This window comes from Mesocricetus auratus, unplaced genomic scaffold, assembly GCF_017639785.1.
Source record: "Mesocricetus auratus isolate SY011 unplaced genomic scaffold, BCM_Maur_2.0 Super-Scaffold_100691, whole genome shotgun sequence".
NCBI classification, from domain to species: Eukaryota; Metazoa; Chordata; class Mammalia; order Rodentia; family Cricetidae; genus Mesocricetus; species Mesocricetus auratus.
In genome coordinates, this window is record NW_024429267.1 from 9,064,269 (window position 1) to 9,078,512 (window position 14,244).

General features: G+C 42.1%; 1 protein-coding gene across 3 annotated transcripts in view; it reads left to right on the forward strand.

The window, feature by feature from the left end:
- The window catches only part of Rora (RAR related orphan receptor A), a 713,188-nt gene that overhangs the window by 513,580 nt on the left and 185,364 nt on the right, over window positions 1-14,244 (forward strand). For 2 of the 3 annotated variants that reach the window (XM_013117427.3, XM_040739982.1), the window contains exon 2: window positions 7,360-7,389. The exons of the other annotated variant lie outside the window; for it this stretch is intronic. In XM_013117427.3, the coding sequence (XP_012972881.2) occupies window positions 7,360-7,389 (30 nt within the window). The remainder of the gene's footprint in view (window positions 1-7,359; window positions 7,390-14,244) is intronic. 3 annotated transcript variants of the gene reach the window in all.

Genomic DNA, 14,244 nt, shown 5'->3' on the forward strand with positions numbered 1-14,244 from the left:
AAACACACATACACACAACACACACACACATTTTAATTCAAAAACAGAAAAAAGAACTCCTCATTCCCACAATCATTTTTCACAATAAAGTAGAATTGTTTTCATGGCTAAGAAAACACCTTGGTTGGTCAAATAGTTGAAGTAGTCTTACCAAAACAGCTTAGCCTAGGCTCTATCCTAACATGAAAGAAACTTCACATTAAAATATTATTAATGTTGATAATTAGTACTTCTAAATGATTTTAAGGGCTTTTTATGCAATTATAAAAAATTTGGTTGTCGCAACATTGCTAAATGCTTTGATGCCTTCTGCCTGCTGCCCTTGGTCCCTGCAACCCTGACACGTAATTTATTTCTCTTTTGAGTGAACTCTAAGCATTAATGTCCATTAAGAATTTCTGAAACAAAGTCTAGGGATTACTTGGAGCACTTTCAGTTAAGATGTACTGATTATCATTAATAGTTCTTCTGTCCTAGACAAGGACAGCATTTTGTAACATAGTTTCTGTTTGACCAGCCTCTTCCTAGACTGTATCCTGATTTCCCTCATCTGTGTGCTTTTTCTCCTTGACCATGTAGAACCCAGCAAGCTTAGTCTGCCAGGTCTAGGTGGAGTGGGAGGGACAGAGGGTTAGCAGAAAGTAAGATCTTTTCCTTTGTGAAACAATCGTTGGCTATTGGAAATGTGTAGGGGGGAGCAGGGATGGTGTGTCTTAGTTCTTAATGAGTTCATTTGCTGCCTATAAAATGTGGCTTTTCAAGGCTGCCTTCCTCCTTCCCTGGATCAAGTGGAAGGAGGATTAAGGGGGAGTCTGCAGCCTCTGTAGTGTGTGGGTTGATAGTACACATCGGGCTAAGTGTTTCCAGCTTTGTTTGATGAAACTTGTCTAAGACCTTAGGCATTGGCTACCCAGATTAGACACCTGCTTAACAGTAGATCCCTGATGGGCATGCCTACATCTGTCCAAGGGGTAGCCTTCTGTTTAGTGCAGAATACATTCACACCGTGTATGCAATTAGAAACATCTTTAGCAGAAGATGTCTGAGGTGAACCATCATCAGTGTTGCCGAACACTCAGAGTTTACCACCACGGTCTTTTGCAGTTCAGAGGGTCAAAGAGGGGGCCTCACCCAAGCTCTGGCTGTGGAGTCACAACCCCAATGCTGTCTTCTTTTTATTAAGGACCCAGAGGCTGAGAGAGTTTAAATCATTTACTCAAGATGTCACATTTTGACAAGTATAGCATATCCCTCTGGTGTCTTGAGGGAGACTTAATCCTGGACATGTCATTGAATCTGGGGCCACTGATTTCTTAGAATTAAAACCACCAGTGTACAAAGTGAAACTAGTGTAGTGTTAGACTTGGGCCATTTAAATCCTGGGTTTTCACTCTGATTGTCTCCTCTCTGCCACAGTCACCTGGAATGTAGGAATGTGGGTGTATGGGAAGAAGTAAGACTAAAAGAAAAGAGAATCTCTTTACTCCATGTTTAGGCACTGCTTGCTCTTGTGTGTTTGCTTGTTTTGATATTTAACACAGAAGGAGCAGCAGTTAGACACCCCTGACTTGGTATTGTTAGATTACTACAAGAGGACCAGAGATGGCACAAGGCTGAATGCTGACTAGGTGACAATGGAGTGTCCCCACTAAGCAAGCCCTTGTCCAGCATGACAGGCCTCTGAAAATGTCCCTTTAGGAATTTGCCATACATGAGGGGTGGGGAGGGAGATGCTGGCTCTTACAGAGCAAACACCTCTGTACCCAGACAACTGCCTTCAAGAAGCCCATGAAGGAAGTTAATTGGTCTAAGATTGGGAAAGATTGGAACTATCAGATTACTTTCCTGAAACACTCTCCTCCAAGAATTTAGAACTCTGAAATTTTTCTCCACTGATAAGCTTGACAGTGACAAATTTGTGGTATTTTCATGACATTTCCTTTGATTTACCTTGAAATGTTGTTAGCTAAATTGAGTCAGGCAAGCTTATGATACTGGAAGCCATACTTTGATTTTAGGGTATTGGTGGGATTTTTTTTTCTCTTTGTTTTAAGGATTTAAGTCCCTAATTTGAAACTACAGCCCTGGGGCTTGGGAGAGGTTACTTGGTCCTATCTCCCAGAATCTGTACTTTACAAACAAACAAACAAACACAAGAAGCATGGTGACACTTGCTTAGAATTCAAGCACTTGAGGAGGCAGGGACAGGTAGCTGGATCTCTGAAGCTCACTGGCCAGCCAGCCAAGCCACTAGGCTTGAGTTCAAGGATAATGAGAGACCCTGCCCAGGGGGGAAAAAGTGAAGGTGCCTTGGGTGTCATCCAATTTACACACACACACACACACACACACACACACACACACACACACACACACATACTTGGGGCACTTCCACAGCAATTTAGAGTACTTTACAATATGACAAAAGTTCTGTGTTTATTTTATGTCTGTGTGTGGCATGTGAGTGTGCACACATGACTCTAGGAGAAACATAAGGAGCCTAGGACCTCCCTAGGCTCCCAGATAACTTTAAAAGATATCCCCACGAGAAGTGTATCTCTCACTGATGAGTAACCTCCTGTGAACATAGCCTTCTTTCATTTTTGGTTTTTAAAGGAAAGAGGAAAATGTTCCAGGGGGTTGTCTTTGATTATGAGTGCATCTTGCTTTCTCAAAACAGGTCCAACAGGACAGCCTGCTGCTTAGAAGAGATGGTTTGGTGCAGTTGTTTAGAGGCAGTGCAAGGAGCTATTCATCCAAGAACAAGTTGGAGAATAGCCCCACTACTATATTTTATACATAAGAAAACTAAGTCCAGACACACTGAGCAGGTAGCCCAGGCTGTCCACTGAGGTCACTCTGGATTCAGGGTTGTGAAATTTTTGTGTTTGGAAGAGAAGTCATGCCACCATTCCCCACCCCTCCATAAAGTTTCTCTGTCTGCAGAGACCTTTGCTCTGCCTGTTTGTGAGACTCTGAGACATGACCTTGTCTTTATATCAGTCATCTGTAAGTAAAGAAAGCCCTTCACAGAAGCCAGGCCCTTGGTCATCCTTTGGAGGCAGTGAGCAACATCCTTCATCTACCCCATCAGCTGTGAGTAGCGTCTCTGAACTAAACTGAGAAGAGAATCAACATGGTGCTTGTTTCTACCAGAAAGTTCTCTTGGCCTCATGTAGCATGCTTGTCTATGCCATGCTTTCTTCCAACCACAAACAATGGAAATCATGGACCCTGAGTCAGTATCAAACACAGGGATGACAGGAAGGCAGCTGTCATAGCTTCCAGTAGCATGTGATGATTCCATTTTGTTAAAATAATGCTGTGTGGCTCTCTCTCTCCCTCGTTATCTGTCTGTTCCTCTTTCTCTCCCTCCCTCCCTTTCTCCCTCCCTCTTTCCTCTTTTCCTGCTCCTGTCCCCAGAGGCTGGTCTCCCCTCTCCCCTTTCCCCTTTTTATGATCCTTAAATAATAATAATACTGTATGTAGATAGAGCTGAAGAGATAAGAGGACACTGGTTCAATTCCCAGCACCTACGTAGTAGATATTTGTAATTCCAGGTCCCAGGGATCTAACATGCACTACATGCACAGGCATATATACAGGCAAAACATATAAAATGAAGATATAAATTTTAAAGAATAATATATGGTTGTTTATTCTTTACCAAAATAAATTAAATTTAATATCAGACTCCACAAAACCAAAGCAATGGTTTTGTTCGAATCATCACAGCAATCTTTTTGAGTCTTATAAAGATTATCTGTATTCTCCTTGGAGAAATTCAAATCCAGAGAGGTTTAACGATTTGCCCAAGGTCTCTCAGCCAAATGTCAGGAACACAGGTGGGCTGGATCCAGCTCTCCTAAGAGTGGCTTTGAAGAAACTTACTCTTCTATTCTTGAGTAAAATACATTCTTTGCATTCTTAACATTAAATGTGATCTTCCTTTGGGAAGTCTTAATTCTAAGGATTCTTTCTTCTGCTGCAGCCCGCCCTAGATTTAGATAAGAACTTCCCTGCCCCGCCTCCAAAGTCTTTCCCCTTTCTTTAATAGGAAGGATTGGCACTGTGTGACTGTTGTGTGTACATTGAGGATGAGACCAGTTCTGAGTGAGGATGACCAGAAACTAAATCTCCACAAACTTAAGAAGAGAAAGAAAAAACTTTACTGTCGGGTGACTGAGCAAACAGTGGGAATTGACAAAAGCAGGATGCCCAACTGGGTGTTGGTGATACAAGAGGGATGGGAGCAGATGGAGGCCCTGCAGAACGGTCCGTTTCTTCTAGAATATTCTAGATGGTGAGACGGAGTTTCTTTGTGTGTTTCACTCTCTCCCCCAAACCTGAGTTGGGGCTTGGTTTAAATAAGCTGGAGACAGAGTTTAAATACTCTTCCCATAAGCTTAAACCATTTACACAGCTCACTTCTAAGGACAGATTTGAGGGGGTAGGTCTCCTCATGACAAGCTTTTTAGAGGTCCTATCTACACCAGGGTCTTAAAGACTTGCCTTGGGCATGTTTCTCATCAAGCAATAACTTCCACAGAGAAACTTTAAATATGCTAATTAAGTTTCCCTGGGCCATGGTTTCTGTGAAATACAGAGATCATCTCTTTTTCCTTTGTTATGTCTGTAGAGTCGTAAATATAAAGTATCACAAGTCCCATAGAGAAAGAAGGGGGCCAAGTTCAAGACATTTTCAGGGTCAAGATGATTTATTTTTCAAGTGAGGAGGACAAAGGAAGTTTTATAAATCTTCTAATTATTCCCTTGAATTTATCTTTCATGAGTTTACACTGTTGCTTTTGTTTGCCTTTTCTAGGGAAACAGAATTCTGTCTTCAAAATAGCTCCTCTGTAAAAAAAAAAAAAAAAAAAAAAAAACAACAATGTACTGTACTCAGTTGACTAGTGCTTTTAAAACAAATATTGCTTTTGAGAGGAAGTGTGGCTTTATGCTCTTCTTCATTTGATTGGCTAGTATATCTTCATTGTAAAAGACAATGTAATTTAGGATTATATTTATATAGATTGGAGTTGTCAAATAGAATACACACTTCTCAGTAAAATGTAAATGTAAGAGAAAGAAGTTAATAGTGGAAGTTCAAACACAGCCTGGTGTTCTGTATTTTCTCTGCTACCTTTAGCAACCCAAACCCTCCTCTGGCCTATATAGACTGTTAATTGGCAGTATCTCGAAACTACAAGACCAAGAGTTTGAGCCGTTTTGAAGACGAAGATATGCTTTCTCTCAAGAGACAGATGTGCTCCATGCCCGCTACCGAAACCTCCAGGATCAGGCAGCTTTCCTGGAAAGAGATTCAAAATCTATTATGAGTGTAATCATCATGAAAAAATTTGATGAGAACACGGTACCACGCTGAATAATAACTTTAAGTAGAAAACCCAACGCCGTGGGATTTTCATCAGGCCTTGGAGTGTCAGGAGAAAAAGAGTTCCACACTCAGCGAATATAGATAGGTCTGTTTGGGGTTGCGTTCAATCCAATTGTGTGTGGGGGCTGAATAATCAGGAGTGACAGCCTAGGCACTTTCCCTTCAAAGTGATTTTCCAGAAGGTGCCATTTCCTAAGGAGAGCATGCTAGCATCTCCAGTAATGCTGAAAAGGCACTAATGTAGCCATTTATTGGCGCTGGCATCATGAGCTGGAGTTACAAATCATATTCAAGTTTTAAGACCACTCACTGCTGCTTTGGGGGGGGAGAGGCTTTTCTAGGATAAGCGAGGCTTCTGAAACTTCTAGAATGCTTCTGCAGTTCCCTTGGAGAGTCTCTGAGGGTCTTCACAGAAGGATCTCCCTTCACTTTGAAACGTCAAAGTAAACACAATGAAAAACAACAGTCTGGTTTTCCTCTATAAGGGGGTGGGGGGGTAAATTTGAATTGGGCTATGTAATTTCAGCTTCCTTAAATAAGGCCTTTGGAAAACTTTGGAGAAGCAAGTGTGTGATTTTGGTCTTGGCTCACAACTTTGAAACTTTTTTCCCTTAATGTCTACCAAGGGTTTTCATAACACATCTCCTCCCCGAACGATGTGTTCCATAGCTAAGTAATAGGTCCGATGTTGCGGGGTGCCAAATTTTCCAGCTACTTTTACTTTCCAGGGGAGGGTTAAATAGTTCTCTTAATAACTTGAAAAAAAAAGTTCAAGGTTTACCGCGGTTCTTAGTCACAAGTTAAATGTTTTCATGATTGTTTTGAGCCAGTTTATCCCTGAGAATGTCTCCCTAGAAGGCTGAAGCGTAAGCGATGTTCAAAGCTTAGATACTGTGAAATGGAGCTAGAACTGCTTGCATCAAAGCTTATGGTCATCCTCTCTGTCGGGTGCCATTTGCCAGCAACTACTTAGTTCCACTTGTCACCTGTCACTCATCAATCTTCTTGGGAACATCCAAGTTGCTGACTCATGCATCCTCTGTGTTCCCACCATACATAGCGATACTATTTGTAGAGAGTAGGCTATCATTTCCCTATGCTTTAACAAATACAGACACATAAATAACATTATATGTCTGTGTGTGTGTGTGCTCGCGCGCGCACGCGTGCACGCGTGTTCGTGCACGAGTGCGTGCAATTGCATTTTTCTTTACCAAAAAAAACTATGCTTTGAGTAAGCAGGAAGGAATATTTCCATTAAAAACGAAGCTCAGAATCAATGGCTGTGCCAAATTAATCCCTTGGCATTGCTCTCTTGTGCCTTCTTTCTGCCTATTAACATGATCCCCTCCCATACTGACAATGAAGCAATGAGCTTTTGCTCATCTTCACGCTGTTTCATCACTGTCTGTGTCGTTGCCTCATGTGTGAGTGCATGTGTATGCGTACCTGAGTGGGGATGCACACATATATGCAGGTCTATGTTTATGCATGTGTATGTGGAGATCAGAGGACAACCTCAGGTAGAGTTCCTCAGGCACTACCCACTTTTATTTTGAAGATAGTCTCTCATTGGCTTGAAATTCACCAAAAGAGCTAGCCTGAATGGCTAGCAAGCTCCAGGAATGTGGTGTGCCCTCATCTGCCGCCTCAGCAATGGGACTACAAACATGCACCAATAAAAATAATTAATTTGTATTCTGAGGGTTGAACACTTGTGTCTGCAAGACAAGCATGGTGCTGACCAAGCTATCAACCATGCAGTTAGCTCATAAGAGAGGCGGTAAGCTCATGGTTCCTGCCTTTTACAATTTAAGGCTTTGGAGTATGTCCTGGGATCAATCCCAGCTCTGTCACTGACTGAAGGTGACATGTTTCAAGCACACACTGTATGACCTATGACCACAGAGACCCTCACAGGACCTCTCTTGACCTTTGTCTCTCTGTCTCTTCTCTTGCAGGGATCTCAGTGACGAAGAAGACGCACACATGTAAGTAATACATTTTGTTTCTGTCCCAAGTTTTCGGAAGAGTTGGAATTCGCATATGTCTGGCTGCTGTGGCCCTTCGAACATAAACCAATGTTTCCATGGTCAATAGTGGTCATATTTTCAACCTGTAGTGGTCGGATTTGGCACATCTCCACCTGTTTGTACTGAGTGTGTGTTGATGAGCAAGGTCAGGCGTAAGCTGGTGAATTCTGGTGTTCCAAGCCACAAATCTGTAGAGACGCCTCGAAACCTAGCCAGGAGGATCAATTACTTACTGTTCACCTCTTATTCTGGATCCTTCTTAGAAGAGTTTCTAGAAAACCCTGATTTCTTTTAAACTTCTCTCTCCTTTTCCTTGCCACTAGCTCACAGATGAGGTTGTTTTGTTCTTATGTCTGTGGAGCAGAGATACGGAGGGGAATAGAGGCGCTGTTGCACAGCCATGGCATGGTCCGTGGGGGCCCTGGTAACTGGCATTGATAGCGTGGTGTGGATCTGTGTGCTGGGTCTATGCTCTGTATTCATCTCAGGGTCAATCGCCTTCATCAACCGCCTCACTCAGATTCCACCATAAACTTACCAACTCATGTCAGTGTAAGGTGCTGTGATGTGCAGTCGGAGCAGGGATGTTTGACTGAGCCTTGAACTTCAGAATGAAACACTGTGCTGCTGATGCAAGCAGTCAACCTTCACTGTAGCTCACCAGTATATTGTTTAGGCCTTAGAACGAATAGAGTCTTTAGAATTTGATGAGTATTTCAGACCACAAATACATGCTACCTATGAGATGTGTTTGGGCATCTTCCCAAGTCCAGCATTGAATCTATTTTTGGCACTTTGACAGAGGAATGACAAGGATATATTCCCACATTTTTCTTCATTTAACTTTTCACACTTTTTTTTTTTAGTTCCATGTGAATCATTGGGGGCGGGGAGCAATATCTATGTAACATCAAAATAGTTTCACTTGTGCCTCAGTTGATTCTCCAAATCTGCTCTTGGGTTTGTCTGTCTGTCTTTCTGTATTTGTAGAGGAGAAAAATATAAGAAATTGCAATTTTTATTTTTTAAAGTAAAAGAAGTCTCTTGCAATGAGAAGAAGCTACCTGACATTTAGGGCCCAGACTTGCAGTTCCTCCATGTGGCTCTCATGGGTCTCCACGGAATGCTAGTTTGAAATACCATGAGAGGCCCAGCCCAAGCTAGGTGGTGTATGGTCAGGATGGCACCTCCACAGTTGCAGCCGCTGCCCCCTACCTCAATCAGGCTAGTCTGTGACCCTTAGTTTTTGGGGGTTGTTCTGTCGTTGTTCTTGTTGTTCTTGCTGTTGTCGGTGCATAATTGAGCTCATGCTGACTGAGAGATTGACAGCGCAGGCCACTGAAGTCCTCTGTATATCCGCAGGGCAGGCATGGTACAGAGAGCTTCCTTGCACAGCCTTGCCCATGAGCTCGTCCCTGGCCTGGAGGGACCCACTCTAGAGGTGGTAAGTAATCCAGTCTTTCTGCTAGCTCCGTCCTGGGCCTCTCCCAAGCAGGGGCTGCTGTTTGTGCCTACTGTTTATGGTGGTTTGGGGTGTGGACCTCTGGCCACCTAGCCGCATACAGAAAGCTACAGACAGTTTGTATTGTGGATTGGCTCTTAGATAAGCAGACAAAAGAACCCAGTTCAGCTCCATAGAGATGAAGCTCATCCCCAAATGATGACATCACAGAAAGCAGAGACCGCAGATGTTGGCATTATATAGACAGTCCATCTATAAAGACATTCAAGGTGTTGCCATCACTGAAAATAACTTATGGGCCTATATAGAAATTCATGGAGGGATTTAGGGGATAGCGTGGAGCGGTGACCAGTGAGGGGGGAATAACAGGCAATTTAACCAGGTAGGCCTTTCATTAACAGCTTGGAGAATTTCATCTCTGTCAACCTTAAGAGTTACAGCCAGGGTAGTAGTTTCTTTCTAACCTTGAGAGGAGTCAATCTGGGATATCCAACCTTCTGACACCATTACATGACTTTGTCATCTACAGAGTTCACACTTGAAAACCTCATAATTCAACAGAGCTATTATCATAATGTTTTAAATAAGTTTGTGGGTTTGTATTGGGCCTCATTTATAGTGATCCTGGATTTCACAGGAGCCTGAGAGTTGCAGGTTAGACACCCTGGAAAACATCAAGCATGAAGTACCTGTAGAAAAAAACTCAAAGCTCACAATTGTCTTGACTGAAAGATTGAGGTCAGATGATGTCAGGATATTTGGGGAAGGGTAAGATGATATTTAACTTTTCTGAGTGGGGGAGATGCCTCAAAATGAAATCTCCCCATGACAAGTTGGAAAGACTCATGCTCAGGCAGTGGACACAGGACTATGAGTGTCAGGAGAGATTTCACTCTTCAAGGTGCATAAATGTGGAAGTCCTATGTGCCATGGGAACATAGATTGTTTTTGTCACCCAGCTTGACAGATAGCCCTTTATGTTTCTGATCTTAACCTGGGTCCACAATGTATGCAGGAAAAGAAAATCGATCGGTTCTCTCTCTCTAATCCCCCAAATGATTTCTTCCTTGAAAACGGAGCTGTCCTAACGTGCTTTGTGGGGTTTTCTTTCTTTTTTTTTAAAGATGTTAAATTTCACCTCCTCTTAACTCCTCTTGACATCTGTTCTTCAAGAAGTTTCTTCACTACCAGTGAAGTATATGAATTCATTTCTGTACTGACTCAAAGTTTTCATTTTTAGCCAGGGTTCTGGAAACCTTGGTCAAGCCTTGACTATATAATAGTTGACAACTCAAGTCACCCTGAATTAGTGATTTCAATCTGAGCTTTCTAACTGCCCCCCAAAAAACTGTTCAACTTGCAAATTAATATGTATAGTTGCCCAATATATTATCAAACCAGTGTGCCAGGTCACATGTGCACCCGTCAGAGGTGCAAGAACTATAAAGTGAACCTGAATAATTATGGCACTCAGACTGTGTGAGCTTGCATGACATACACACATGCACACACATGCACACCATGGCTTGGGGCAAATTGAGCCATACATTTCATGAAAGGACATGAGATTGCTAGCCTCCAGGAAGTCCCTGAACATAGTCTTTTGAAAGCCAGGTTCTCCTGAGCCCTGAAGGATGCCTAAATGTTTGACTGGTTGGCTCAGGGGGAGAACTTAAAGCTCAGGGGTTTCTTATACTAAATCATCATGCCCAAATTGGTTAAGAAATTCTTGCATCTGTAATGTTTTACAGTTGTTGATAGGAAATGCTGTTATTAGGTTTTAGAATGTGAACATGAAAAAACATCTTTGCTTGTGGGATAGGGACATTAGATCAATTTCACACTGTGGTGTGGAATTCCAATTTCATTTTCATGGGGATTACATAGTGTATGGATTTGATTGGACACTTGCAAGAGTGCTTGCACTTTGCATGTTCGAGGGAGTGCTCTGGTTTCTTTTCCTGATGAAATAATACTCAGTGAATAATATCTTTTTTCTTCTTCTTGGAATCAACTGCTATTTTGGTTTTTTAATTGTCAAGGACAACTGGTCATTCACTCCTGACTTCTTAATCTAATTTTGCTTGGACAGTTCCATATTTACTAAAATGTTACACAAAAACAAATACTGAGCAAAAACCTGCAATGGGAAGGGAGGTTCGAAGGATGGCTCAGTGGTTAAGAACACTGGCTGTTCTGCTCTTCCAGAGGACCCAAGTTTAGTTCCCAACATCCATACTGTAGCTCCAGCTCCAGGAGTTCCAACACTCTCTTCTGGACTCCATAGATACCTGCTTCACATGGCAGATACATACACAGAGAGAAACCCACACACATAAATGAAAATTTAAAAGAAAAAGAAAACTTGCAACAGACCATTCTATCCAACTGTTGTGGAGATTAACATCACAGAATTGTCACCAAATAGACACCAAAAAGCCACCACAAGGCAGGCCCAGAGGATATATAGAAGGCCCTGAGATTGTACCAATGATATCTGAGCACTGCCGTTTCTTCCTATTGCCATCTTTAGTTGTATTTCTTATTCTTTCCACATAAGCCTGTACTGACTCTTTCATCTACACACAGAAAAGTACAACTGTCCAGGAAGTAGAGGTGGACAGTTGAAAAAAGTGTGACTTTTTAATCTCAAGTTGATTTGTCAATTTTCCACACAACCTCTTCCCCCAATACCAACAGAAATATTATATCCCAATATTCCAAAAATTTTTTAATAGTAACACAAATTGCTACTAGCAGATAAGTTAGTACATCTTTTTTTATGTTTGGTTGTAACAGGCTAACACCTAAAGTAAATAATTAAAGCACTGTATTATTTATAAATAGATTCTGACTCTCAGCAGTCAAAATATTTTAGCACAAATATGAATGTTTCTTTTAGGTGCTATCTTTTATGTCCCTTTAAAAGTGTTTATTGCAGTCATTTAAAATAGAACAAATTAATGTACTCACCTTTTTTCAGTTTATCGATATTTTATTATTTTATATGTTTGAGTGTTTTGTCCACGTGTATCTATACGTACCACACATGTGCCTCGTGCCCATGATGGTCAGAAGATGGCTTCAGGTCCCCCAGGACTGCAGTTAACAGATGGTTGTAAGCTGCCATATGGGTTTTGGGAATTCACTACTTGGTGTCCTAGGTCCTTTGCAAGAGCAACAATGCTCCTAATCACTGATCCAACTCCCCAGCCCTGTGTTTGCTTTTTAATCCTCAGAGATGTGGCTTTGAATTTGACTTGAAGAAAATGAGAGGCCTCAATCTTCTTTCCTTGGGTCTTTGTGAACCCCCACAAAATAAACCCACAAATTTGTCACATTTGTTACTATCTACTCAGAAGAACTAAGAAGCAGAAAAGGCTTATTTTCTAATTTGTTTTCCATTCCTGGAAGCCACTCTTTGATTGTAGATGCTCACTCACAGGCCAGCAAAAGCTAGGCACCACTCTCGGCAAGACTACTGGAGGGTGCTTTGGTGATAGAGTTTGTAGGTTATGTTGACAACCCATTTGATTCGCAGCAATTATAATTTCAAGTGCTGGCAGGGTATTTCATTGGGACATTAAGACAGACACAAGCCTTCTTTTAGTGAGCCTCTATTCTCATCACTTGGCTCACTGACAAATAATCCAGAAAAGCCTTAAGTTCATGCTCATAAAGTAACCGGAAGGTTCATTGCTAGAGCTATTAGCCATCCCATGTATAAAGCTTGATGACAATGGGACGTGACCAAAATGCAAATCCTCATGCCTCACAGGGCTGCCTGCTCATGATAGCAGGTCCTTTGCTCTCAAAGACTCCATAGAATGAGAGACAGAGGTAGGCTAAGACATGGAGAGCAGGGGCACAGTCACTAAGATGCAACTATCAGGTACACCCATTCCAGAAGATTCCACTCTAACCAGAAAGCAAGTCTAGCTGGAGTGTAGGAGAAAAGAAAAGAATTAGAGGCCTTCTATACAAGATTTAGACGCTGTGATCCAAACATCTGGGAACAACCAAGTAAATTCAATTCTCTCACCTGGGACCCTAGAAACTGTCCTTGTGTTCATCTCCCTTTGTTCTTGGCTTGAACAATACCTACCTACTCCCTTCAAAAGGGACTAGATGGAAGAAGCCAAGTGTTTGGCATAGAGTCTGGAAATGACTTCATTGTTTAGAGTCGGTCCGTGTGGCTACAGCTACACCCTCCTAAGCTGTTCTGTGGCCCATCATGTTAAAAATAAATGGACTGTATCTGGCCCTGGGGGTTCACCCAAGGCAGACAGTTTTCATAGTCTTAAAACCCAACTTCAGGGTGAGGACCTGTGAACTCCACAGAGAAGCTGAAAGTTCAGCATTTCCATCAGCTGTCAAATGCTCTACACAGAGCTGTACCTGCTAAATGTTTCCGCCTAGGCCTCCTGGTGCTGGGGTTTTTTTGTTGTTGTTGTTGTTAGTAGACTCCAGATTCACGAACTAACTTTAGGACAAAAGTTTTTGTGCTCCTTTCTGTCCAAGTTTGCATTCTATTGCTTTGATAAACACCATGACCAAACAACTTAGGGTAGAAAGGGTGTGTTTGCTTCCACATCCCGTTCACAGTCAGTCGTGAAGGAAGTTAGGGAGGGATACCAAGGCAGGAATCTGGAGGCAGGATGTGAAGCAAAAGTCATGGAGAAAGGCTGCTTACTGACTTGCTCCCCATGGCTTGTTCAACTGACTTTTTTGTACACCCTAGGACCATCTGCCACAGAGAGGCATTGGCCTGGTCCCTCCCACATCAATCACTAATCAACAATATGTCCCACAGACTTATCTATAAGCCAGTTCATTAGAGGCATTTTCTCAATTAAAGTTTCCCTTCCTAGATGACCCTAGTTTGCCTCATATTGACAAAAACCTAATCATGACACTGTCAAGTTCCAAGGGTATATAGAGGTAGTAACTGACTCTTTGAAATTCTTCCAGAAAACAAAATGACTTGGCCTATAAAATACTGGTATGTGATTGATAGGTTTATTACACAGTTAATAAACTCTTCCTTGTGATTGGTTTAAACTCTAAGAAAGAGCTGAGAACTGCGTTGGAAGCTCTGTGGGCAAAGTGCTTTCCATGAAAGCATGAAAATCCATGTGTTAGAAAGAAAAGGAAACAAACAAAAAACACAGGTGTGGCAATTATGGTGGAAGAAAGACAGAAGCAAGAGGACCTCTGGGGGTTTCCTGGCCAGCTAGTCTAACCAAATTGGTGGTCTTCTGGTTCAGTGAGAAACACTGTCTCAAACAGTAAATGGGGAGAGGCCAAGGAAGGTACCCGGTGTTGACCTTGGGCCTCCTCACACACATGCA